At 52.5% G+C, this 22,262-nt stretch overlaps 4 protein-coding genes and 1 long non-coding RNA gene across 8 annotated transcripts; 3 read left to right on the forward strand and 2 right to left on the reverse strand.

Moving 5' to 3' along the window:
• The first annotated feature begins 32 nt into the window (after window positions 1-32).
• Window positions 33-2,759, forward strand: LOC6507477 (centrosomal protein of 290 kDa). The gene is made up of 4 exons (XM_001955896.4): window positions 33-1,355; window positions 1,412-1,573; window positions 1,825-2,162; window positions 2,218-2,759. The coding sequence occupies exons 1-4, from the start codon at window positions 144-146 to the stop codon at window positions 2,627-2,629; spliced, it is 2,124 nt and encodes a 707-aa protein (XP_001955932.1). The 5' UTR covers window positions 33-143; the 3' UTR covers window positions 2,630-2,759.
• LOC6507572 (lysosomal-trafficking regulator) lies at window positions 2,737-16,427 on the reverse strand. Its single transcript, XM_014909844.3, has 18 exons — window positions 16,268-16,427; window positions 15,335-15,622; window positions 15,182-15,258; window positions 14,939-15,101; window positions 14,745-14,855; window positions 12,061-14,653; window positions 10,485-11,279; window positions 9,987-10,429; window positions 8,937-9,926; window positions 7,307-8,878; window positions 7,081-7,251; window positions 6,296-7,021; window positions 6,105-6,238; window positions 5,295-6,048; window positions 4,734-5,234; window positions 3,786-4,678; window positions 3,256-3,729; window positions 2,737-3,201 (listed from the first exon to the last, which is right to left on the reverse strand). Exons 2-18 carry the CDS (start codon window positions 15,437-15,439, stop codon window positions 3,081-3,083), a joined length of 10,623 nt encoding a protein of 3,540 aa, XP_014765330.1. The 5' UTR covers window positions 15,440-15,622; window positions 16,268-16,427; the 3' UTR covers window positions 2,737-3,080.
• LOC123257095 lies at window positions 15,622-16,320 on the forward strand. Its single transcript, XR_006507029.1, has 2 exons — window positions 15,622-15,876; window positions 15,938-16,320. It is a non-coding gene; the product is annotated as an uncharacterized LOC123257095 (long non-coding RNA).
• Window positions 16,428-17,045: 618 nt separating the features above from the next.
• Window positions 17,046-19,374, forward strand: LOC6507479 (succinyl-CoA:3-ketoacid-coenzyme A transferase, mitochondrial). Its single transcript, XM_001955893.4, has 4 exons — window positions 17,046-17,201; window positions 17,638-17,836; window positions 17,912-18,888; window positions 18,950-19,374. The coding sequence occupies exons 1-4, from the start codon at window positions 17,142-17,144 to the stop codon at window positions 19,262-19,264; spliced, it is 1,551 nt and encodes a 516-aa protein (XP_001955929.1). The 5' UTR covers window positions 17,046-17,141; the 3' UTR covers window positions 19,265-19,374.
• LOC6507570 lies at window positions 19,285-22,047 on the reverse strand. Of its 4 annotated transcripts, none has more exons than XM_001955892.4 (3): window positions 21,515-22,047; window positions 19,781-20,086; window positions 19,285-19,724 (listed from the first exon to the last, which is right to left on the reverse strand). In XM_001955892.4, the coding sequence occupies exons 1-3, from the start codon at window positions 21,530-21,532 to the stop codon at window positions 19,404-19,406; spliced, it is 645 nt and encodes a 214-aa protein (XP_001955928.1). In that variant the 5' UTR covers window positions 21,533-22,047; the 3' UTR covers window positions 19,285-19,403. The 4 variants fall into 4 exon arrangements, with proteins under 4 accessions (XP_001955928.1, XP_032309702.1, XP_032309703.1 ...); XM_032453811.2 differs by lacking the exon at window positions 21,515-22,047 and adding an exon at window positions 21,428-21,475; XM_032453812.1 differs by lacking the exon at window positions 21,515-22,047 and adding an exon at window positions 20,750-20,788.
• Between the last annotated feature and the right edge of the window lie 215 nt (window positions 22,048-22,262).

Raw genomic sequence — 22,262 nt, forward strand, 5'->3', positions numbered from 1 at the left:
AAGTGTTGGGAAACAGCTGTTCTTTTGTTATCGAAATATTGTTTACTTTCTCGGCCATCACTAATTGCTATAGCAACAACAAGCCACTTGCATCTGCTGCAGGTTTTTGGCGATCAGCAGCATCTGGAAGATATGAGTGAGGAATGAGCGATACTGACACGGACGACACCGATCTGTTGTTGCTCATACCGCCAAACTACTACACCGACACGGCGGAGCGGCTTTTGAGGGAGGTGAAGATGAGCGCGTTCGCAGCGCAGGATGCACTTTCCATGCCCCCGCCTCCGGCTCCAACCAGTGCCGCCTACCAGTTCCTGCATCCCAGCAAGAAGTCCGAGCTCAACCACATAAACACCCGATTGCAGAATGTGGGCCTAGATGCGGAAGACGACCGGCACTTTGATGCCCTATCAGATATCTCTACAATATCCACCAATACAGTACGGACTGCATCGGCCGAGGTAAAACAGCCCAGGGAGCTCCACGGCATGGTGCACTCCACACCAAAGGGTGGCTCCGTAGAGCCCCCACGTCAGCGGAACATGGATGACAATATACTGGTAGAGATCGATCACTATCTGGACGAAAAGAACGCGCACCGGTGGCGCCCTGATTTTCTGCAACACCACAACGAAAACCATTTGAGGAATGAGAGAATCGCGCAGGAAGGCCATACAGGAACCAACTCATTGCCAAGCATTCGTTTGCCCAGCTCCTCTTCATGCGGACTCGCTGCGGAACCGGTCAGGTGCACCCGCAACAGTCTCGGACCAAGTGCGGACCACAAGCTCATCAGTTTGAGTGAGCTGTGGGGCAAAAGCTGCTCTGATGCCGGGACTGTCAACGACCACCGCACACCCAATCGCATCCCATGTTCGCCATCTCTGAAGGAGGAACAGCTACGACGCCAGCACCTGGAAAAGACTGTACGTTCTCTCCAGTCACAACTGCTGGAGTATCAGCAGCGCATTTCGGTGGCCATTGATGTGGATCGTTCCAAAGACGCGGCACTAAATGAGGCTGAAAAGTTAGCCAAGAGTCTGAGCTATGAAGTGCAACAACTGCGGGACTCACACCAACAACTGGAGGCTGCGAGGGGAGAGTACCACAGCAAAATTGACACCCTGCAGCATGAGCTAGCCCAGGCGGTGAACCTGGCCACCAAGTTCGAAGAGAAGAACGAAAAACTGGAGGGAGAGGTTGACCATCTTAGGCAGGATGCCAAGGAGTGGGAACACAAGATGGAACTAATGGAAGCGCAACTCCACGGCAGCAGAAGGTCGGAGGAACTTTCTCACGCCGAACTAAACAAGCTCCGGGACAGGTTCGCCAAAGTGGACTACCAGCAGGATAAGGTAACTGCTTCAAAACATTTAATAGCCAAGTCATTTTGTAAATTGTGTGCTCTCAGCTGAAGGCCCGCATAGAAGAACTGGAGAAGGAGAGGAATACCTTATCTAACCAAAAGGAGATGCTGCAGGAGTACCATCAAAAGCAAAAATCCCGAGCAGACTCCTTGGAAAGCCAACGCAAGTCTCTGCAGGAAACATTAGCCAGTCTTACAGAGACCGAGGTGAGTTAAAGAAAAGCGTGAACCAGGGAGGGAGATACATCTCACTGCTTATATTTCCAATAACACATCCTGCTTAAATGGTGGAATTCTAGGAATATTGGGGCATCGCCCCACGAGTCGATAAAAGTATCCCGCTCTAGAAGTGGATGTAAATTGCAAAGATATGGATATGGGTAGTGGCTTCTACTGACACCCTCTGATTTTGAAAGATTACTTTTTATATTATATTAACAAGTTTTGTTTATTTTCAGACCAATCTTAAAAAAAAGCTTGAAGTCCAGCAAAAGTCTCTCAAACAGTATTACCAGCAGCAAATGGAAAACGTTGTGGCCAAGAAGATGCAGGAATTCCAGAACCAACTGGACAAAAACGAAGAGCACTTGAAGGCCGAGGCCCGCGAGCGGGAAAGACTGATAGCCGAGCGGGCGGTTAAGCAGCTGGAAATGATCAACGAGAAAAACAATCAGGAGCTCAGTCTCATCCAGGAGAAGCACCACGAGGAGGTGGAGCTGTACCGCCTCCAGTTAGCCAATGCGTCCAAGAAGATCGATGAGCTTGAGCTCAAGCTGAGCTGCTACAAAACTAAGCGGTAAGACATTCCAATTTGAATATTGAACCATTCTTCAAATACGATTCGAAAACAGCGCCGACATTGCGGAGAAACTGCATGGGGTGATGGAGGCCCAGTGGCAGCAGGCCCTAGCCATACTGACCTCCCCCGGCCAGAACTCCCAGATCCCCGCTAGCGATACGGAGGGCGAGTCCCCGGATCTGAACAACGCCCGTGTGTACCCTGACGTTGAGACACCGAAGACTAGCAAATCGCAACGCAGCAACAACACCGAGAAGAACAACCTGGATGTGGTCGGGAAACGTGATCCCGCCTCTCCCATGGACAAACTGCAAGCCTATATCGAGCTGCTCCTCAGCAAGTCGCCGAGTGATTTCGACAAGCTAGACGAGATTTTGGCGCTAACCAGCTCCAAGAAAGGTGGACCAGCCAGCAGACCAAAGAGTGAAGGCGGAGGCAGCAAGCTGCCGCCCTGGAAGTGCTGACAGCCGGCAATAGCGTCGCTTATAAGGATTGTACTTATTGGTAGTTCCGTTAGAATTAGAGGTATCCCCACGGATATGCCCCCTAGGAATAAGAAGCGTTTTATAAGTAAAGCGATTATATTTTGCAAAATGCGATTGTTTATTTTTGATAATATCAACAATTGAAGGCAGCAGGCGCGTGGGGAAAAAACAAATGTGCAAGATGAGGAAAGCAATATAAAGATTTGGTACAAAAGGTGTCCTTTACGGCTCTAAGAGACCTTAGTCTATCCATCTTACAGTCCTATGATATTGATACATATGTAGTGAACCGCATTGGGGGCGGTCGCAGCTCCGAAATCCTTCCTATTCCCTCCTTGATTAACTTTCAGTTTATGTGTCTGTCATTGATATGCTTTGAGTTTGTTTGTTGAGTATATTCGGCCGTGATGGGGCTCCTTCGGAGCCAACTTTATTTGTAGACGATTTGAGGAAACTTTGGGGCATTCCCGTAGAGGCCTTCGGACTCCCACACCTGGATGTGAGACTCGCGCGTGAGCACCACCAAGTGCTGGTGGGTGGAGTAGCAGATGCTGAGGAAGATCTCGGATTAATTTACATATTAGATTTACTTTTCCAGGACCCACCTTCGAATGGGCGATGTACCCGTGGTCAATTCGCTGACGAAACTCAAATTCCAGCTGGACCAGAAGCGCACAAAGCCGCCTTCCACTGCAGTGGCTATTACGTTCACCCCCACCCCCTCCTTGATGTAGGAGTAGCACACGGCCTGGATGCGGTCCTCGTGCACCAGGTGCTGGACATACCGAGCGTTGACGGAGTGCAGCCGCAAGATGGACTTCCCATTAGGATTCACATTCACATTGACAAAGTCGTCCAGGTTCTCCTCCGTCACTTCAAAGCATTCGTCGGCCACGGCAAGGGAGTTGGTTCTCTGAGGAGCTGCCACAGGTGGAGCCTCCGAGCCAGTCCCCACAGGTTGGGTTTGAGGCAGCGTGTGCACTGTGACAATGTCGCCCAGGGTGGGACTGATGGCCACGTGCGTTATCGGAGACTGGTGGATCTCGGCCGGACGGGCAATCGTTCGCACGTAGCTCCAGCTGGTTAAAGAGAATCATGTAAGCATTGGGATTGAGAACTCCTTACGTCTACTCACTCGTTCAGGTCCCAGATCACGGCGATGCCGTCGCGTCCCGCAGTCACAGCAATCTTGAACTCCACGGACAGGGTGATGCAGGTTATCTCGTCGGTGTGCCTCACCAACAGCGTGGGTCCGAGCCAGGAAAGGTCGGCCCCATCCCGCTGCAGGGCGTCGTTACCAGAGGAATGGCTGCCCGAGTTGACCGACCCAGCGGAGTGGGTCGCATGCAAGCCACCTGCCTCGTCCACTCTCTCGGAGCCTCCTCCACTCTTGCTGGCCATTTTGCGGAAGGCCGAGTTGTAAGACAGGCTGAATCCGCGGGCATAGCTTGATCTGCCCTTGATTGAAGCTCGCTGCTGCGAGTCCAGGCCCCCTATGCACTTGTACACGCTAACTCGGCCCGACTTGTGGCCAAACCAGAGCTGGTTGGAGTTCACATCGCACCCGCAGGCGGTTATGTCATCGAACGTGCCGTTGTGCAGCAGGTTTTTCGGCTTGGCCTGTGGCTTGTTCAGCGGCTGGATCCTGACGATCCGATCGTCGTAGCCCCATGAGATTACATTGTACGTGTCCGGTTCGGCGCCCTGCATCACACCCGCTCTTGCGGGCAGCGCGTAGACCGCGTTGGTGTTGCTGAAACTGACCAGGTGCTCGGTGCCGGGTATCTTGTGGATGTTTGCCCAGGAGGGAGCCTTCAGCTGCGGCGATCCCACGTAGACACCCCAGCGCAGGCCGCGTACGGTTGCCACTATGGGCTTGTCCACCAACGAGTAGTCCAAGGCCTTGGTAGCCGGATGCGGTGCCTTAAAGAGCTGACGCGGCATCTGGCCGTACGTCTTAACCATGGTTTTCACAGCCTCCCTTTCGATGGGATCACTGATCTCAGAGTCCAGGAAGACGGCATAGGTCTGGGGAGACATTGAATGATCAGCTCCTGCAAATCGGCGATTTTGCGCAACTTACCGCTGGATGGAACACATTGATGGCTTCCACGGCGTGCTCGCCGCTCTGTTTGTAGCCGTAGATCAAGTCGACCCAGTGGTGCAGCTGATTCCGCACCATCTCCGACTCCAGAGCCTGCCGGTGAATGAGTACGAAAAGCCGCGAGTCCCTCTGAGACCACGCGGGCAGGGAGACATCCTCCACCCGCTCCCCGTTCTGGCGGCAGCCGAAGTTGAAGCGCTCGAAGTTCTCGAACATCTCTGGAAGGCAGAAAAACTCCGGAATGAGCTCCTTAACGTCTGTGGGGCTGTCACGACTGGCCAGAAGCCAGGTGGTGTTCAGGGCATGGAACGTGCGATCCGGTAGATCGAAGTCGTTGTCCTGGTAGCGCAGGAAGTAGCTGGTGAAAGGCGGAACTCGCACCAGGAAGTGGAGCACAGTGCCGGAGTTGGAGTAATGGGAACTGTAGTGGTACGGCTTGAGAATCAGGGATCCCATAGTGGTGTTGGTGCTGTCAATGTACTGCAATATGTAGGAGGAACATTAGGGTTTTCATCTATCCCTGCTACGGTGTAACCTTACCGTATAGTTGCTGATGTAGTGTTTCTCATTCTCCTCCAGCTGCACAGCAATCGGCTTGGAAAGGCGGCGGAAATTGTGCTCCTCCCGCAGATCCAAAACATCCGAGTTGTAGTTGGCCAGCACCCAGGGAAAGACGGGATACTGCATGAGATCGTTGTAGGTGCGCCCGGCGATTTGGTTCAGGGTCATCAGGTACTCCCAGTTGGTGAGCAAGCCCTCGCGCCACTGCTGGGTGATAGCCAGCACCTTCGACTGGTCCGGAGGGGCCACGATTTTATCACAGAATACGTCGCGCATTATCTTCCAGTCGTCAGCGTTCTGCAGCGAGAAGAACAGGGATTTGTTGGTGTCCAGGAGAATCTCAAAGGCCGTCTCTTGGTGCTGGTAGCGCTTCAGCCAGATCTCAGTTATGTTGGCGATATCACAGTTAACGTTGAAGTACCGACAGCGGTATGTGGCCAGAAAGTAGAGTTTCAGATCGGTGATGATGATCTCGCCCTCGATTTCTCCGTCCACGGGTAAGAACTTGGCCGCAAAGTTGTACAAGATTTGGGAGTTGAGCGAAATGTTCAACTGCTGATCGTAGCTGGCAATGAGGTAGTCCAAGGGGCGGACGTAGGGGTCGGCATCTTCGCGAGGACCCTGCCCAGGTCGGTATTCGTTCATGAAGAAACGTCTGCCGATGTCCAAGTGGCAGCGGCGCAGTCTTGTGTGAACTCGAGACGGTCCCTCCGTGTCGTCCAGCTCCCAAGAGCTGGAAAATGAAAGGTCGATAAAAAGTGGACTTCAGAAGAGCTTATTGAGACATACCATTCAGCTCGCTCGGCACAGTACCAAGGAGCCCCCTCGTGTGTCATGCGGCGGATGATCTCCAGCCACTTCGTGTAGGTATAGGTGTCGTCGTATACCTTCATGTGGCACATCAGGGCCTTTCGCTCAGCATTCTTCAAAATAAAAGGAGGTTACTGCCGTGAAAATGAAAATGTGTTCTAAGAAATCACCTGAAGCTCGGCCACCCGCCTGGTGGTCACCATGGATGACTCTATGCAGTGCTGCACCAACGACTCGAATCTGTGAACAGTTTTTTCCAGAAGGGTCTTCTGCTTGGCCGCCATGTTGTTGCGGTTTTGATTGAGCCTGTCCAGCTCGTGCACCAGGTTCCACGAGCAGTCGTTCTCCTTAATGCCCAGCGCATCACAAAGGGGCTGCAGGTTCTCGATCGGCTTGGGAAGATCCTGCTGCATGGACAGCCAGAGCAGGGACTTAATCATCTTTCCATCGCAAATGATGGCCCGGTGGCACTCGTCCTGCTGCGACCGCCAAAGGGCGTCCACAATGTAGGACCTCAGATCCCGCGGGCGCGAGGGCTGCAGTCCCCAGGCGATAAAGTTATTGCAGCGCTGGTTGCTGGAAATGCCATAGGAAACGAGCAGCTGGAACAGAGCCAGCTCCTGGGAGCTGGCCACGTAGGAGGGACCGGTGGTCTGGGCGATGCCAACTGTGAAGAACTGAGTGCAGCGATCGATCAGCATGTCGACTCTGGTGCGCAGCTCCGTCTGGCTGATGCCCGAATCGCTGACCACCGAAATCCGGAAGCTGTTCGGCTCGAAGAACTTTGTGAGCCACTCTAGCTGGAGTTGAGCTTGGACCGTGCGGAAGCTGCGCACGATTTGCTGGGTCTGCTTGTCTTGGTAGAAGGACAACAGGTTCAGAATGTCCCAGACCAGCTAATAAGAAAAAGAAGAACCTCAGTAAGGGCGCTGCAGCTCTTGTTTAAGCTACTCACGTTAATCTGCCCGACTGAACGCAGGGCCCGTTCGCCAATGGTGGCCAGTAGCTCCACAATTGATTCGTCGGCGTTTACCTGACCCAGACGCAGGGAGTAGATCTTGTAGAGGGCCTTGATGGAGCACTGCAGCAGACCAGCTTCAATAAGACTGCTCTGGTCATCGGGATTCTGTTGAATAATTTTAGGAATTTAATAATTAGCTTGAAAGCCAAACAAATCTTACCTGTTGGTAGAGACGCAGCAGAACTTGAAAGGCTCCCTGGGGTTCTGTGTCCTCGGCGATGGCCAGGAGAGATTGCAATCCGAAACGTTGTCGAATCTTCAATGGGGCCTCACATGTGAGCACATCCGTCAGGCTACCGTGCACGCCACTTATCCACGTCAGACAGGCCTCGAACATGGCCACATCGCAGCTGTGGATGGTCAACTGATTGGCCAGATGCAGCGGGTACAGGAGCTTGGAAGCGGCGGCCAGTTCCCCATTGCTCAGGCGATTGGTCAACACGTCCAGGAGCTGGATAATAGCATGGCGCACTGCGCAGCTTCGTTGGTTGGCCAGAACAAGAAGCAGCTCCAGCTTGACGTAGTGGCGCAGGACCACGTCCACTGCCGAGTCAGGCAGCAGGCACAGGAAGTCCTTGAGCAGGATGAGCAGTCGCTGTTGCAGGCGAATAATGCCAGGGTGCTCATAGAAGTCCGTTTTCCGGTTCGGCAACGACAAGTTCCGAGAGCTTGGAGTGCTGTGACCCGATGGCTGCCACATCTTCACCAGGTGTGGATGTATCCGCCTCCGTGAGATCTTTAGGGGACTTCTGCGGGGGCTGTTGGAGCACGTGGGATGACGACGTTTGAATTTTAAGCGCCATCGAGCCGCCTCGGCAGGACTCAAAAGTCTCAGAGCGGACTTATTGAGATTCGAGCAGTTCGCCATATTCTCCAGCTGCTCCTCGAACTCGTTTACGGCTTTTTTGTACCCAGATGCGTTGGAGGTGTGAAGTCGCCGAAGCCGCTTTATGCGGTCCGCCCTTTCCGGATCCAAGTCTTGCGCCGGGGGATGCAGTTGCCGACGCAAAGAAGTAGTCACCCTGCTCAGATTTGCTGCCACCAGCGACTTTTCCTTAGCCGGCTGCTGGGAGGTGAGCAGGAAGTAGAAGTGGCCTCGATCGTGGGTCACATAACACTCGCTGGGCTTGTGCAGCAGCAGGAGCAGCTTCATGATCTCATCCAGCATGGAGGAGTCTGGCGGGGAGCCGGCAAACACGGCCAGGATTTGGACAAAGCATTCGGCGGCGTAGGAGGATATCTGCACAGGACTCGGCGATTCTATTACATAGACCTTGCAGAGATTAAGCAGGGCGCCCAGCAGGCCGGCCTTTTGCAACTGTTCCATGTTGAAGTCCCTCTGCGGATGCTTCTCCCTGGTCAGGGCCAGAATGCAACGGAACATCATGTCCAGCACATCGGACTGGGTGGCTCCGGAACGATGCCAATCGGAGTACCGCTGCAGGACGGCCAGCAGCAGTTGAGGGTACACCAGCGTGGCCATGGTGTTATCATTAACATTCAGGGAGTCCCCTTTCCGACTGATCAGTGCCTGGGAACACGCACTGTTCACAATGCTTCTGAGCAGCTGGACGTCCTTGCTGCACTTCTCCGACTTGATCACGTAGCCAATGAGCGCCAAGTAGTTCTGCCTCTGAAATTCCGTATACAGTTGAGTGTCCGAGTGCGCCACTTGGAGCAGGAGGTCCAGGGCCAGGGCTTGGGAACTAGCATTTACACTCAGCTCCACGATCTTTAAATATGTAGGTGAGTCAATAATTCACACTGCCTTTAAATTTCTGAGGACTTACTTTTGCAAAGAGATAGAGCAGGGTGGAGAGTCCGCCGCTGAGACAGGTGGCCGCCTGAAGTGTTTGCGGCTGATGCTGCAGGAGCTCCCCGTAGAGAATGTGCCCATGCGGCTGCCCATAACAGGCCATGTCCAGTTCCTGGCTCGCATCGTAGCTCATCACCAAGTCCGGCTGCTGAGCCGTGTAGACAAGCACCCGCGCCTGCCTCAGCTGCCTCATGCAGTCCGAAGGGCTGCCGAAGTTTGACGACGCCAGCTTGCCCAAGCTGACAAAGCCGTAGTTTGGCTTCCAGTTGGCTACCTGGCACTGGGTGAACTCCGTGAAGTCCGGTCCCATGGCCGTCAGATTCATTATCAGCAAGGGATCCGTTAATCGGCGCTTAAAGAGAATCACGTTGGACACGCCGTAGCGAGGGGTAGCTCCGTCCAGGGTGGACCTTGAGGAGGAGCTGCTTCCCGGGCTCCTAGTGGGCTGACCCTCGCCCAAAGCGATCATCTGGAACGTGTGCAGCCGCGTAATCTGACGGAAATTATGGAAGGGAAGACGCATGGTGTGCTGTTCAGTGCCATCGAGGAAGATGCTGATCTCCAGAGCATCTCCCAGCTGCTGCAGCCCAAACACCAAGTGCATCCACTTGTGGCGGGGCAAGCGCAAGTGCGGCAACTGCACCACGGAGCCCTCGAAGTAGCCGCCCGACAGATCCGGCGCGGTAAGGTGGCCATTGAGCAGGTGCATCTGCCCGAAACTGTTGAGCAATGCCAACTTGGTTTGCTTCAGGGCCTGGCGCAGGGTGCCTGGCGCATTGGCCGCCGCTTGGGTGTTGGCTGAGACTACGGACGCTGCATCGACGTTGGCTTCCATGTGCTCCTCTACCCGGGCCGGCGGAAGCTGTTCGCTCGGCTTCACCAGTTCGAAGATCAGCTGCATGTTGTGGCTGATGTAGATACTGACCATGGCTTGGTTGGTGCCCAGGGACAGCAGGTGGAGTTTCTGGAAGAGAACAGACACATTTTTAATCGCTCTTGACCCTCTGGACGCTCAGAAACGCACAGTTGAATCCTCTGGGGAGAATCGCGTCTCTTCGTCGGTGAACTGCATAGAGCTACGGTGGACCTGCTGACCCCTCAGCTCCAGCCAAAGGGACAGGGTCAAGCCATCAGGTTGCCAGATCCGGGTCTGAGTCACCGGCAAGATGCAAGCAGCCCGGGTAAAGAGCGTGCTCATCTGGCACTGTTGGTGGTGCAGGCGCACCCGCTCGATCTGTTCACTGACCGCCGGATCCGAAGTGACCACAATCTTTCCATCCGTGGCAATAGGAAACTCGAGTTCCATGCAGGGCTGCGGCTTACGTAGTGACCCCGAGGATATGTGGTGCATGTGCCTGATGAGAAGGTCCACTGGGGGCTGCCGGGAGCCCAGGATGGAGTAGTAGCATTGCAAGACCTCAGGGGTGTTGAGGTGGGGAATCAACTCCAAAATGGATTGTTGCAGTTCTGGACAAAAGGAGACTTGGATTGAGGGAAGAGATCACTTGTGGAGATTACTCACCTCTCAGTCGGGGATCGCTGCAGCTCAGGATCGGCGCAAAGCCTTTCAGCAGGCACAGTGGTCCGCCCAGGTAGTCGCGGATGACGAACAGGCGGTTGGCCAGCTGCGTAAGGCTATCCGTCCACCCGTTTGGCTGTTTCATGCACAGCTGCGACAACTCCGCCAGCATCTGCACCACCAGCTGGCTGAGTCCCTGGTGCATGATGTGGGTCCTGTAGCGGGAGGATGGCTGAAACGGAGTCCACGACTCGTTGGGGGCCAAGGTGCCGCCCTGCATCTCGCACTCGGATTCGCTGACGTCCGCGATCTCGCCATCCGCCTCGTAGCCCTCGTCGGCGGTCAGATAGAACTCGTGCTCATTCTCGCTGAGCTCCAGTTCGCTGTCGGCGGCGCAGCTCAAGGAGGCGCGGGTGGAGAAGTAGTCCGCGTCCACGCCAACGGTGGCCTCGCTTGAGGTAGGTCGCCTCCTAGGCGTGGGCGGCGTGGCCAGTGAGTTCTTCGCGGGCAGTTTGGCCGGCTGCAGGCGAGGTAGCTCCACGCTGCCGCTGTTGAACGAGCGGGCCCGAGGCCGTAGCTGCGGCTGCTGCTGCTGAGAATCCCCAGATGGACTGCTCACGGCTCCTGGTCCGGCCTCTGAGTGCGTGCTCGATAGCTCGGCGATTTTAAGCAGGGTCTGCAGCGTCTGAATCACTGCATTGTCCCGGGCGTGCTGCTCCCCGTGGTCCGCCCAGTTGTCCGAGGCGTGGGCCAAGATTATGGCGCGCAGCTTTCGGAGGTGCTTCTGCATCTTATCCACTGTGAAGTACAGACAACAGCGGATTAGCGCCAGATATGATATGCTGATAACCGGCGGAGATAGCCTCCCACTAACATCCAACTGTCAACTGGAACTGGAGCAAGTCGTCAGCGCTGGCCGAGCGCCAAAGCAAAAGTGTCGTCGTCTCTTGTCTGGAATGTCGTATCTCGCAGGGGCATCTGTATCTGTGTCTGTCACCGCCTTGGTGTATCTGCGATGTTGTAACGTGTGCACCCAGAAATTCAATCCCAGCCAGACCCTTGTAAATGCCGCGTATTATACTCCGACAACTGACTAACAGACCCGACTGGCTGGATTATAATTAACTCTCCTGGTCCGAAGCCACAATCACGACCACAACGCCCCGTTAGTAGCTGGTAGGTATCTAGAACTAGACTCTGGCTCGGTTGGCGGTGAATGTGTGTGCCTTGTTCTTGCTCTCGCCCCACGGCCCCACTTCTAGGGCTTCCACGCCAGCTCCAGCCTCGGCTGCTCGACTGTTGGGGCCGACTGTGAACACTAGCCGTGGAATGTTTATAGCTAGCGGGGAATGTAGGGTCTGTCGGATACTCTTTCGATTTCCATTTTTTTAAGAACTAAACAAGTATGTATCCAAATCTTTTTCCAAACATATTACTCACTCAATTAGCTTACTAATTACTATTTTGGACTCATACGACATAGTTTTCACCAACAGATTATTCACCCTGGCTTATCGCACATCCCACATACCCTCCTCGCTGAACAAGGCATTCAAGCGGACAAATCTCTGACACTTACCTTCTTCGTTTTGGAAACCCTTAATGCAGATTGCCATGGTCGCTTCGAAGAGCTTGAGCAAGAGTTTCTTGCATTCCCCGCTCGGTTCGTACAGGCAGAACAAATCGGCTTCAATGGGGGGCCTGGCGGGAGATCCGTCACTTCCCTGGTCGCCACCTGGATTGCCGCCGAATATGGATCCCACAATGCTGAACAGCTTGTTTATGATGCCATGGCTGGCGACGTCCTCCTCCTCGTTCGGCGGAATCAAGTTAGGATCGGCAGACGGATCTGCCAGGGGCTGGCTTCCGCGAATGTCAAATAGCACGATGCTCTCGTCCGGCTCGCTGCCACGGAGGTGGCGCAGGAAGGAGTCCTTGGTGGCCAGTGGGAGGCTGTCGTAGTTATCTATCACCGAGGCGTAGTCTAGGTTAGATTCCGCGTAGTCCGAGCTGGCTGCCGTCGTGACGGAGACTGAAACCGAGTTGCCCAGAGGCAGCTGGGAGACGAGGGTCTCCAGTGAACTTGAGGCACATATGACGGCGGTGGGCGTGGCTGCGGTTGAGCCTGTGTCGGTGGCAGTAGCGGTTGCCCCCATTGCGGCTTTCGGAAGCATGAGGAAGCAACTCAAAGCATTGTAGTTCAGCTTGAGAATGTCCACTATGTTTTTATCTCCATGCCGCAGCTTCTTCTCCCCCGAGAGCTGCTGCTGCTCCGCATCTGCCTCGTCGTCCTCGTTTTCCGTCATTTCCACGGGAATAGAGTATATTTTGGCAAACTCGTTGTAGAATAGCTGGCTGGTTTTCAGGAGCTCGAAGTTGAGGGTCCATTGCAGGGCTGTGATGTAGAGAATGTCCCCCGGCTTGTGGCCTTGCAGCTTAGCCGCGTCCGAGTCGTCGTCCAGCCAGAACTTGCTCTCCGAGTTCCTGGCGCACTTGTGCAGCAGCAGCTGGAACAGTTGCGTCGCCGTGTCACTGCTGTTCAGCTGGAGCTGAATCAGCCTCCGACTCAAGGTGACTTGCTCCTGGCTGTTCTCGCCGAGAAAGGCAATGTTATCGATCCCCACCTTGATCAGGTCGCAGACGCCCCGCTGCAGCTCGGGAATGGCCAGCAGGTCCTGCATGTAGCGGATGTTCTCCTCATTGTAGAAGGCCTTAACCAGCCGAATGTCACTCAAGTACATCACAAAAATGCCCAGGCACTCGTGGAGCGCCCTGTAGTTTTCCAGTTTGCTGGGCAGCTTCAAGGGCGCCACTTTGCTGCTCCTGGCCTTACTGCCGTCGCCTTCGATTGACTCTTTAAACTGCCTAAATATGGGCAAGGCCACCTCTGCCAGGATCCCGGCGGCCAAATCGTAGGGTAGTAGGTACGCGATGTGTTTCAGGTGCTTCAGAAAAAGCAGCATAGACGGCGTGTTTAGGAGCTTGTAGTTCTCCTTGTAGATGTTCAGCAGGTTCAGGTGAAACACGGGCGACTTGAACTTTTCCTCGCAGCCAGGACAGCCCTGGGGAGACCGCTTCACGAATATGGTGTGTAGGACATTGTAGTGCAGAAACTTGTAGGCGCACTTTTGACAGCTGCTCGACAGCCGGGTGGCCAGCTGGAGGCAGGTGCTGTAGTTTCGTGCGTTGTAGTGACAGCAACAGCTGCCCATGCGCAGGAGGCTCCGCACACTGTGCTCCTGGAGCTCAGCGTCCAAACAGGGCAGCAACTGATAGAGCTTTCCCTGAAAGTAGCAGCACAGGGACGTGGCTCCCAGGCAGTGCAGTTGGCTGCTTCTCTGCCTCTTGTGGCGGGGCTGTTGCTGCTGCTTTGGCAGGGACGTGGAGGCGCTGCTCTCCATGAGGCCCTGCAGGTGCTGCTCCTGCCTCGCCAGATTGTCCGTCAGGCGGAGCAGCATTTTGTAAATGTGCAGGAATATGGGAGTCGAGAAGTCGGTCGACTTGGCCACCTCCTGCAACACCTCAAAGCAGGCATCGAATCTTCCCAAATCAACATGGCTCAAGTCTCGAACGCCGTTGTCCACAAGGTTGTGCAGAGTTCCAAAGATTATGTAGAGGATGCCCTGCGCCAGAAGAGGGCTCCTCCGATTGGCGGTCAGGGCGTAGAGTAACTGTCCGAAGTTGCTATTAAAATCATGAACATTGGGCTGCTGCTGCTCGAGCACATGAAATTTATTCACACAATGGGCAATCAGTTGCAGGAGCTCAAACTTGATGACCTCCTCGTTGTCGCCCGGCAGGTCCTCCTCCAAGGCGGCGCACAGGTGGCCCAGGGCAAAGTTGTGCACTGTCACACTTAACTGAGATTCCTGCTCCGCGTCGACACACCTGGTGAGTAACTGGATGAGCAGTAGTGCCAGTTCGTCGCTGCTTTTCGTTGCTTGTCTGAAGTCCTCAAAGTCGTGGACGACTGAGTTGCAGGCGGAGTGGTGTGATTGGGCTTCCTGCGCCTGCTGGCGACGCTGCCTTTTGCTTGGCGAGTTGAGGTAGAAGCTGCCAATGAACTGGGCGATGCTGGTCAGTGGAAGCAGTGGCTCGTTAGTGGCGCTCCACTTGCAGTTGGGAAACAGATTTATGCACAGCTGACAGAGGCTCTTCTGGGAAGCAATGTGCTGTGGGTAGAGGGCAGGGGAATTGATTAAAATTACTATTGTTTTTGCTCATTGTCTCTGTCCTTTTTTACAGAGTTCGCTTTCAACTTGCCTTGATATTCACGCGCAGAAGAAAGGCCAGTAAGTGGTGGCCCAACTTATCGGTGAGAAAAGTGCGCAGGGCAAGAATCTTGTTGCAATCACTGGGTGTGCTGAGAATGAGCTGAAGAATATGTAGTTTAATTATAGAAGTCTTTGCAGCGCAAGTCCCGCTAGCGCATAGATAAGGAGATCGTGCGGCCTAACCTGGGCTAGGTTGTGCTGCTTCCGCAGCTGCTTGATGCAGTTATCCTGATGCTCCGGTTCCTGCTCCGGACTATTTCCCTGAGATCGTTTCGCCTCGCTGATAATCTGGTAGACCTGTTCGAGTAGGTACGAGCAGAGCTCCTCAGGCACGAGGTTGAAGTGGCTGGCGTCGAAAAAAATATATGTATCCAAGTCAATGTCGCAGATGGGACACCCTCCGAATCACATAACCTACTACCTCACCTATTTAGCCAGGCATCTTCCAAGGCCCGATCGTCGAGAAACTGGAAGTTATAAAGCAGCAACCACAGCCAGTGATTCTGTTTACAAGAAAGAAATATAAGCCACAAACCCAGCACGATAAGAGTTGAGTATATCAAGGAGAAATCCACAAACCTTGACACTCGCGTCTTCGCGCTCCGAGGCCTGAAGATAGTGGGTCCACAGCGAGCTGAGTGTATCCAGTAGCAACGGCTGCTGCTCCTCCTCCTTCGATTCCATCGCAGCCGTGGAAAACCCCAGATAGTCGCGAAGGCGAACCTGCCACCCAGTTGGCTACGGCGACGGCGACGGAGAGTCTACTTCGGCTAGCCAGCGACTCCTCGGGCATCGGGCAAAGCTTTACTTCTGGACGCTCGAAGCGATGAGACCAAACTGACAACGGCGATCGCAGGAGAGCGCCAGCTGTAATTATGAAGGGGAACGAATACAGATAGGCTTCATCGAATGGACGAATGGTAGCTTATGAAAGTTGGGTATTATGACTAGCTCGTTTACACAGAGGTGGGTTCGGTTGAGCCAGACTTGACTGTGCCTCTTCGGTGCATGAGATTACGTGCGGAAAATGAGAAGGAGTGGTGCCTGGGCCTGGGTGTAGGAGATGGAGTACGGAAAGAAGCGTAGCGACCAAATACGATGATTACTTGGCTGATAATTCGGTTCGTGGAGTGGAAACTTTGGATGTTGTTGCGGGAAAACTATTAAGATTTCTATTTATAGCCGATCGAGGACCACCGCCAGACCAGCACTGGGTAGTTGCTAAGCCGGCACTTGGCGGGTTGGGAAGCGGAGATCAGCAGTGACGGGCGGTGGGTGGTGCTCCAACCGCGTAAACAGCTGGCAATGGTGCGTGTCGGTAACTGTAACGCGATAAGCTGCCAACTATGGACACAAGAGCCCGTTTCTGCAGCATCGCACCCATAATCCGCTTAAGCCATAATCCGTTTATTAACGAGACCTATCAGCAGTCAAATTGTGAAAATCTCGAGCTGCCAAACTGCGCAGCACGAATTATTAATCACCAGAATCTATTATTTTTTTATAGCTCACCGAAAAATAAGAGTCCAATTTAAAAAGCACCAACAAAAAAAGCAAATTTAAAACGCCATTTTTCTGATTTGCAGATTTTTCTGTTTCTCTGTTATTTCGGTTGTTGTGTTTGTTATTTATTTATTTTGTTGTTTTCGTTTTGTTGTGGGAGGGCTAGGAGAATCAAAACAAAGACTCATCGATATGTCGATTACTTTGAGAACCACTACACGAAAAACATCGATAAAAATCAGTTGAGCTTTAAGCTTTAAGTTTAAATTTGAATTTAAAATGTTGCGTTTTATAAAAAGGATTGCAGGATATAAGATAATATGTTGAGGTAACTTTTGGCGGGACAATTGTAATGGACCTTTAGTGAAGGGACTTCTCTCGTATATGTATCTAGCTACTTTAATAAGTTTATAACTGCAAGATAACTGCTAACAAGATGAAGCAGGTTGAACGATTTTTTTCGAACCTCAGCGAATTTAAAACATTTGCTTAATATATCTCAGATATCCTGAGATTTCAAAGTACACTCTCTTAAAACAGGGTTTAACAAAAATTTGGAGAAATAAAAAGCAAGCTTCATCAAGAACATATAAAAAAAATGATAAAGAAAAAAGTATGTATGTTTAACATAAAAAAAGATAATTTAACAGACAGTGTGAGTCGTACCAAGCAGAAACATTTTTTATTTTTTTAAGCATTTTTTTTTAGATAATTTTTACTCGAAAATAAGATGCATCTGTGAGATATCGAACTAGTTCTTTACGTAAGGTAGCTAAATACCTGTTGCGCTCCTCAGCTGATTTCATTCGTTCTTCAGTGGCTGTCGAGAAAACACTACTTTAGTTTTAATTAATTTTTTATAATTTACATAAACAGGTTGACAATGCTCTGTCGTTTGGTGTCCACAAATAAACTTACCGCTCGATATTCGACGCCTTTAAAGGTAAAACAATTATCTATCAAAAGTGGTCTTCTAGCTTTCAGATAGAGTCAGTGTATCTCAAAAAAATCTCCATCTAGTTATCTGTTTGGAGATATTTCGGATTATCCATCATGTGATCCAAAGGTGGCAAACTAGTTGGCTCTCACTATCCCAGCAGGTGTTGTTTTGGAATAGTTCCAGAAATAGATCGGCTTGCTATAAACCTGAAAACAAGTAGATCCCATACACAGACATTGTTTTGGTTTCGTGATAAGCAATATTCGCGAGCACCACGCGATCGGCCGACTGACTAGACCGCCTGGAATAGACCAATCAAATCAAAAATAGTCTGGCATTACGCAACGATTCGCACAAACAAGCCCCTCGCACACTCGCCCGTACTGGGAGCCAAACAATCAGCTTGTTATGCTAATAATGCGGTTTCTGGTCTCTTTAGCTTTTCGCGGGCTACTCCACGTCGGGAAAGCAGCGGAATGGGAAGATCTACGAGAGCGCCAATGACGCCGTGGCAGATGTCCAGGATGGAGCCAAGATCCTCTTCGGTGGGTTTGGAATCTGCGGTATTCCGGAGAAGATGATTGCTGCCTTGAAGGAGAAGGGTGTCAAAAACATCACCGCGGTTTCCAACAACGGAGGTAGGTCATCATGGAACGAATTCTGATAAAAGTTTGTGGAAAATGTTTGTTTATTTATCTTTCCACCTCATCCAGGAGTGGACGACTTTGGACTGGGTGTGCTAATCAAACAGAAGCAGCTCTCCAAAGTAATCGGTTCCTACGTGGGCGAAAACAAAGAGCTAGTGCGTCAGTACTTGGCCGGCGAACTGTCGGTGGAGCTCACTCCCCAGGGAACCCTGGCGGAGAAGATCCGCGCAGGAGGCGCCGGTATTCCCGCCTTCTATACTCCCACAGGCTACGCCACTTTGGTCCAGGAGGGCGGTGCACCCATTAAATACTCGAAGGATGGCAAGGTGGAGATTACCAGCGAGAAGAAGCCCGTCAAGGAGTTCAACAGAAGAAACTACGTGATGGAAGAGTCCATCTTTGCGGACTTTGCATTCGTGAAGGCGCAGAAGGCCGATCCCCTGGGCAACCTGGTCTTTAACAAGGCGGCCAGGAACTTCAATGCCCCTATGTGCCGGGCGGCAAAGATAACTGTCGCCGAGGTAGAGGAGCTGGTGCCCATCGGCGCCCTCTCGCCGGATGAGATTCATGTGCCGGGCATCTACGTGAAGCGCATCTTCAAGGGCACCAATTACAACAAGCGCATCGAACGTTTGAGGATCACGGAACCCATTGATCCCAACAAGCCCGCCCCGCCTCCCAATCCCGCCCAGGCTCTGCGCGAAAGAATCGCCCGGAGAGTGGCCCTGGAGTTCCGCGATGGCATGAATGCCAACCTGGGTATTGGCATTCCCGTCCTCTCCTCGAACTACATCCCCAAGGGAATGAATGTGATGCTGCAGTCGGAGAACGGAATCCTCGGCATGGGACCATTCCCAACCAAGGACAAGGTGGATCCGGACTTGGTCAATGCCGGCAAGGAAACCGTGACCGTAGTGCCAGGTGCATCCTACTTCGGTTCTGATGATAGCTTTGCCATGATTCGCGGCGGCCATGTGGACCTCACGATTCTTGGCGCCATGGAAGTTTCTGCCACTGGCGACCTGGCCAACTGGATGATTCCTGTAAGTGGGAGCCCTTCTTTACATTTCATCCAAGCCTTTCTCACGGCCATCTCTCTTTCAGGGAAAACTGGTCAAGGGCATGGGAGGCGCCATGGATCTGGTGGCTGCTCCTGGCACCAAGGTGATCATTACCATGGAACATAACGCTCGCGATGGATCGCCGAAGATCCTGGACACTTGCTCCCTGCCGCTCACAGGAAAGGAGGTGATCGATCTGATCGTTTCCGAGAAGGCCGTTTTCGAGGTCGAGAAGGGCGTGGGTCTCACTCTCATCGAGGTGGCCGAGGGCCTCACCGTGGACGATGTCATAGCCAGCACCGGTGCCAAGTTCACCGTGTCGCCCAACGTGAAGCCCATGGGCCAGATTCCCGTTTAGGGGAAACTGCTAGCCTCCACTTCAGTGATAAACCAGTGCATTTATTTTTGTTGACCGTGTGACAAAGTATCGTTTCTGTTTAAAAAATTAAATTAGTAAATCGTGTCTAATCCTTGAGTACCACGACGACTCGGTCGACTTAGGCCATGGCCTTCGCCATGTTCTTCAGAGCGCCGGAGCGGTGGGAGTTGCGCATCTGCTTGTTGAGCATGTCGAAGATGCGGTTGTACTTGCTGTCGCACTCGGTGCGGCAGATGGCGCAGAACTGCGAGGAGAGCACGTGGAGGGGGCTGCGGAAGTAGAGACCCTTCTGCATGGTCAGGCTGTTCTTGTGGTGGGACATCATGTGCAGGAAGATCTCGATGACCGCCAGCGTGGCGCCGATGACGAAGTTGTAGCAGAAGAGCGTGGGAACCAGGAACAGCAGGTACTCGTAGCGCTTGTACCCCAGGATGATGTTCTGTGGTGCGAAACAGTGAGAACTACTTTGGGGGCAGTGCTAGTGGTGGTACTTACGCTATTGACGCCATCCATGTGGTAGAAGTCCTCCCGCTCGTAGCCTCTGGTTGCCTTCCGGGGAGCGGGCTTTGGAATCTCGGGAATGGCCGCTGCGCCGTGTCGCACCGTGTTCGCCAGTACGTCGTCCACCTCGTCGCACAAGGTTCCCCGGAGATAGTGCTTCGGGACATGGAAGTGGCCGTGCTTCCGGTAGCGCACCTTCATCTGGTCGTGCACTGGTTCGCCGGTCTCCTCATCGTAGGCGGGCTTCTTCACCCGGGCGGAGTCCGTGTAGAAGTACTCCAACTCCCCCGTTTCGCAGTTCTGGAGGAGATCAGATCGGAAGAGACACGTTAGCGCCGATAGTCAGCTAAGAGAGCCGCGCGCTGCACTCCGGAGTGGCGTGATCGCGGGTTTGGAACTATTTTATGGTTCCGAGCATGGCCAAATTAGCAAGTCAGAGTTGGCTGCCGCCGGGAGCGAAACAGCCCAAGAGCGCCTAATCTTGTATGCCTGAACCGCGACATGTTCTCTTCCCATACGTGTGGCTGGTCTCCACCGCTCTCCGTGTTTATAAAGTGCTATCGACGAGCGACGCGGAGTGGAAATGTTTTGTGTATCCCCGAAATAGATTCACGTACTTTTCTGATAAGATCAAGCGATCGGACCCCTGGGCGTATACCGTGAATCACAGGCGGGGCCTGGGATAGTCTCAGCTCCGAGTACTTGGACGACGGAGCAGCTGCCTTCTTACCACCATCATTATGTCTTCGGCACTAAATCGAAAGCGGAGAAGCCTAGACCTCGCACGGGATTGTGAAACTGCTTAACTTATCAGCCCAGCGGCTGGAATCGGGGGACATAGCCGACAGCCGGGGCTTATCGGTCGGGCGTCTTATCGGCGCTGCGACGAGCGCTACGCCTATTAACGTACAATTAGGCCCTACGGACAGCGGAGAACCGTAAATTGCACATGCAATTACCTACTTTTTTCCACTGGCAGCAGCCCATTGTGTTGTCGCTGCAATGAGGGACTAATAATTTCTAATAAGTTGCATAAGCGCTGGGAGGCGGCGACCGGTTTGCGTGTCAAAAGCGATTTGATCGGAACAAGTATAATGGAACCTATAGGATAGATGGGGAACTGAGCACACGTCCAAATATATATCCGTATCTCTATAGAGCAGATCTGTAGGAAACTCCATGGCTTCGTAACTGGTATGGAATCATAATCAATATAGACTACTTTGGAGAGTTCGAGTGGGGGAACATGATTAGTGCTACTCCCACTTCGCCGCAGATAGCTCCAGCCTGATAGGGCGCACTTCCAGTGACAGTGGCCTGAGGGCGATGGCTATCCAACACCGAAAAAAAGTATATATCATATTTTTGTTGTCTAATGCCGCAGCAATGAATACAAGCCTTTTATTCGATGAAGATAAGGCCAGGAACAACAAAGGAACAAGGTCAGCCAATCAATCTGGCAGATAATCTAGCCAGCAGTGGGCACCTCGTGCTCCGCATACCCTTTTGATTCGCTTAAAGAGGTGGGCTACCTCTTAATTGCCCAAAAATCTTTCTAATCCGTCCCATTTTATTTTTCAGCTGAAATACGCCAGTAAAAGTGCGGAAACCAGTTTGCAAAGTCAGAGAGAAGATCACAACCGTTCGATGCAGACTCCGGAGAAACACACACATACGCCGCGTTGGCCAGACGAAGATTTGGTTTTTGTTTTCGGTTTCGGCACTTACCTTTATGGAATAACCCATTGTCCGTCTGTCTGGCTGGCTTCGTTTTATTTGTTTAATTTTCTCGCCCTGCTGACTCGGATTACTGAACTAGCTTTCCCACTAACACACAGCACTATGATACATGGGTCTCTCGCACACTGCTGAGGCGTATGTTTTGATTCCCTATAAACTAAATGTATAGGCAAGAAAACTGGGTGCTGGGTGATATTTTGAAACCGGTTGAGCGGTTCTCCCTCGCCCGAGCTGCCTGTTTCATTGGCTGATTGTGTTTATTTTCGTCCGCGGGCGGCGGGGGTAGCGACCTGTTGACTTTTCAATGAATTGGGAGACCGCAATTAAATTTGCATAAACACCGGACAACTCGATATGTGTGACTCAAAACACCGATTTTCAAATGTAATGTCGCGTTTTCCCTTCGCGAGTTCCGACTTTTTCCACGCACGCACACCTGGGACACCTGTACGAGCGACTGATTCCGCAGAGCGGAAGAGAGAACACGGCAGTGTGGCCGCCTCTCCGGAACGCTAAATAACACTATTTGTTACTGTCTCCTAAAGTTCTTAAATACAAATTAAACCTTAATTCCTATAAGATTTAAGAGAAAACTGTCCAATTGGCCCACGAATTATGCAATTACATATCCAATTGAATCAACAAACAATAATATTCACCAAATACAATCCGTTCGTGAATTACGTATACGAAATTACGTATACGCACCGATGGCCTCTGCACTGCGCTGTGCCCA

Source organism: Drosophila ananassae, chromosome 2R (genome assembly GCF_017639315.1).
Source record: "Drosophila ananassae strain 14024-0371.13 chromosome 2R, ASM1763931v2, whole genome shotgun sequence".
NCBI lineage: Eukaryota > Metazoa > Arthropoda > Insecta > Diptera > Drosophilidae > Drosophila > Drosophila ananassae.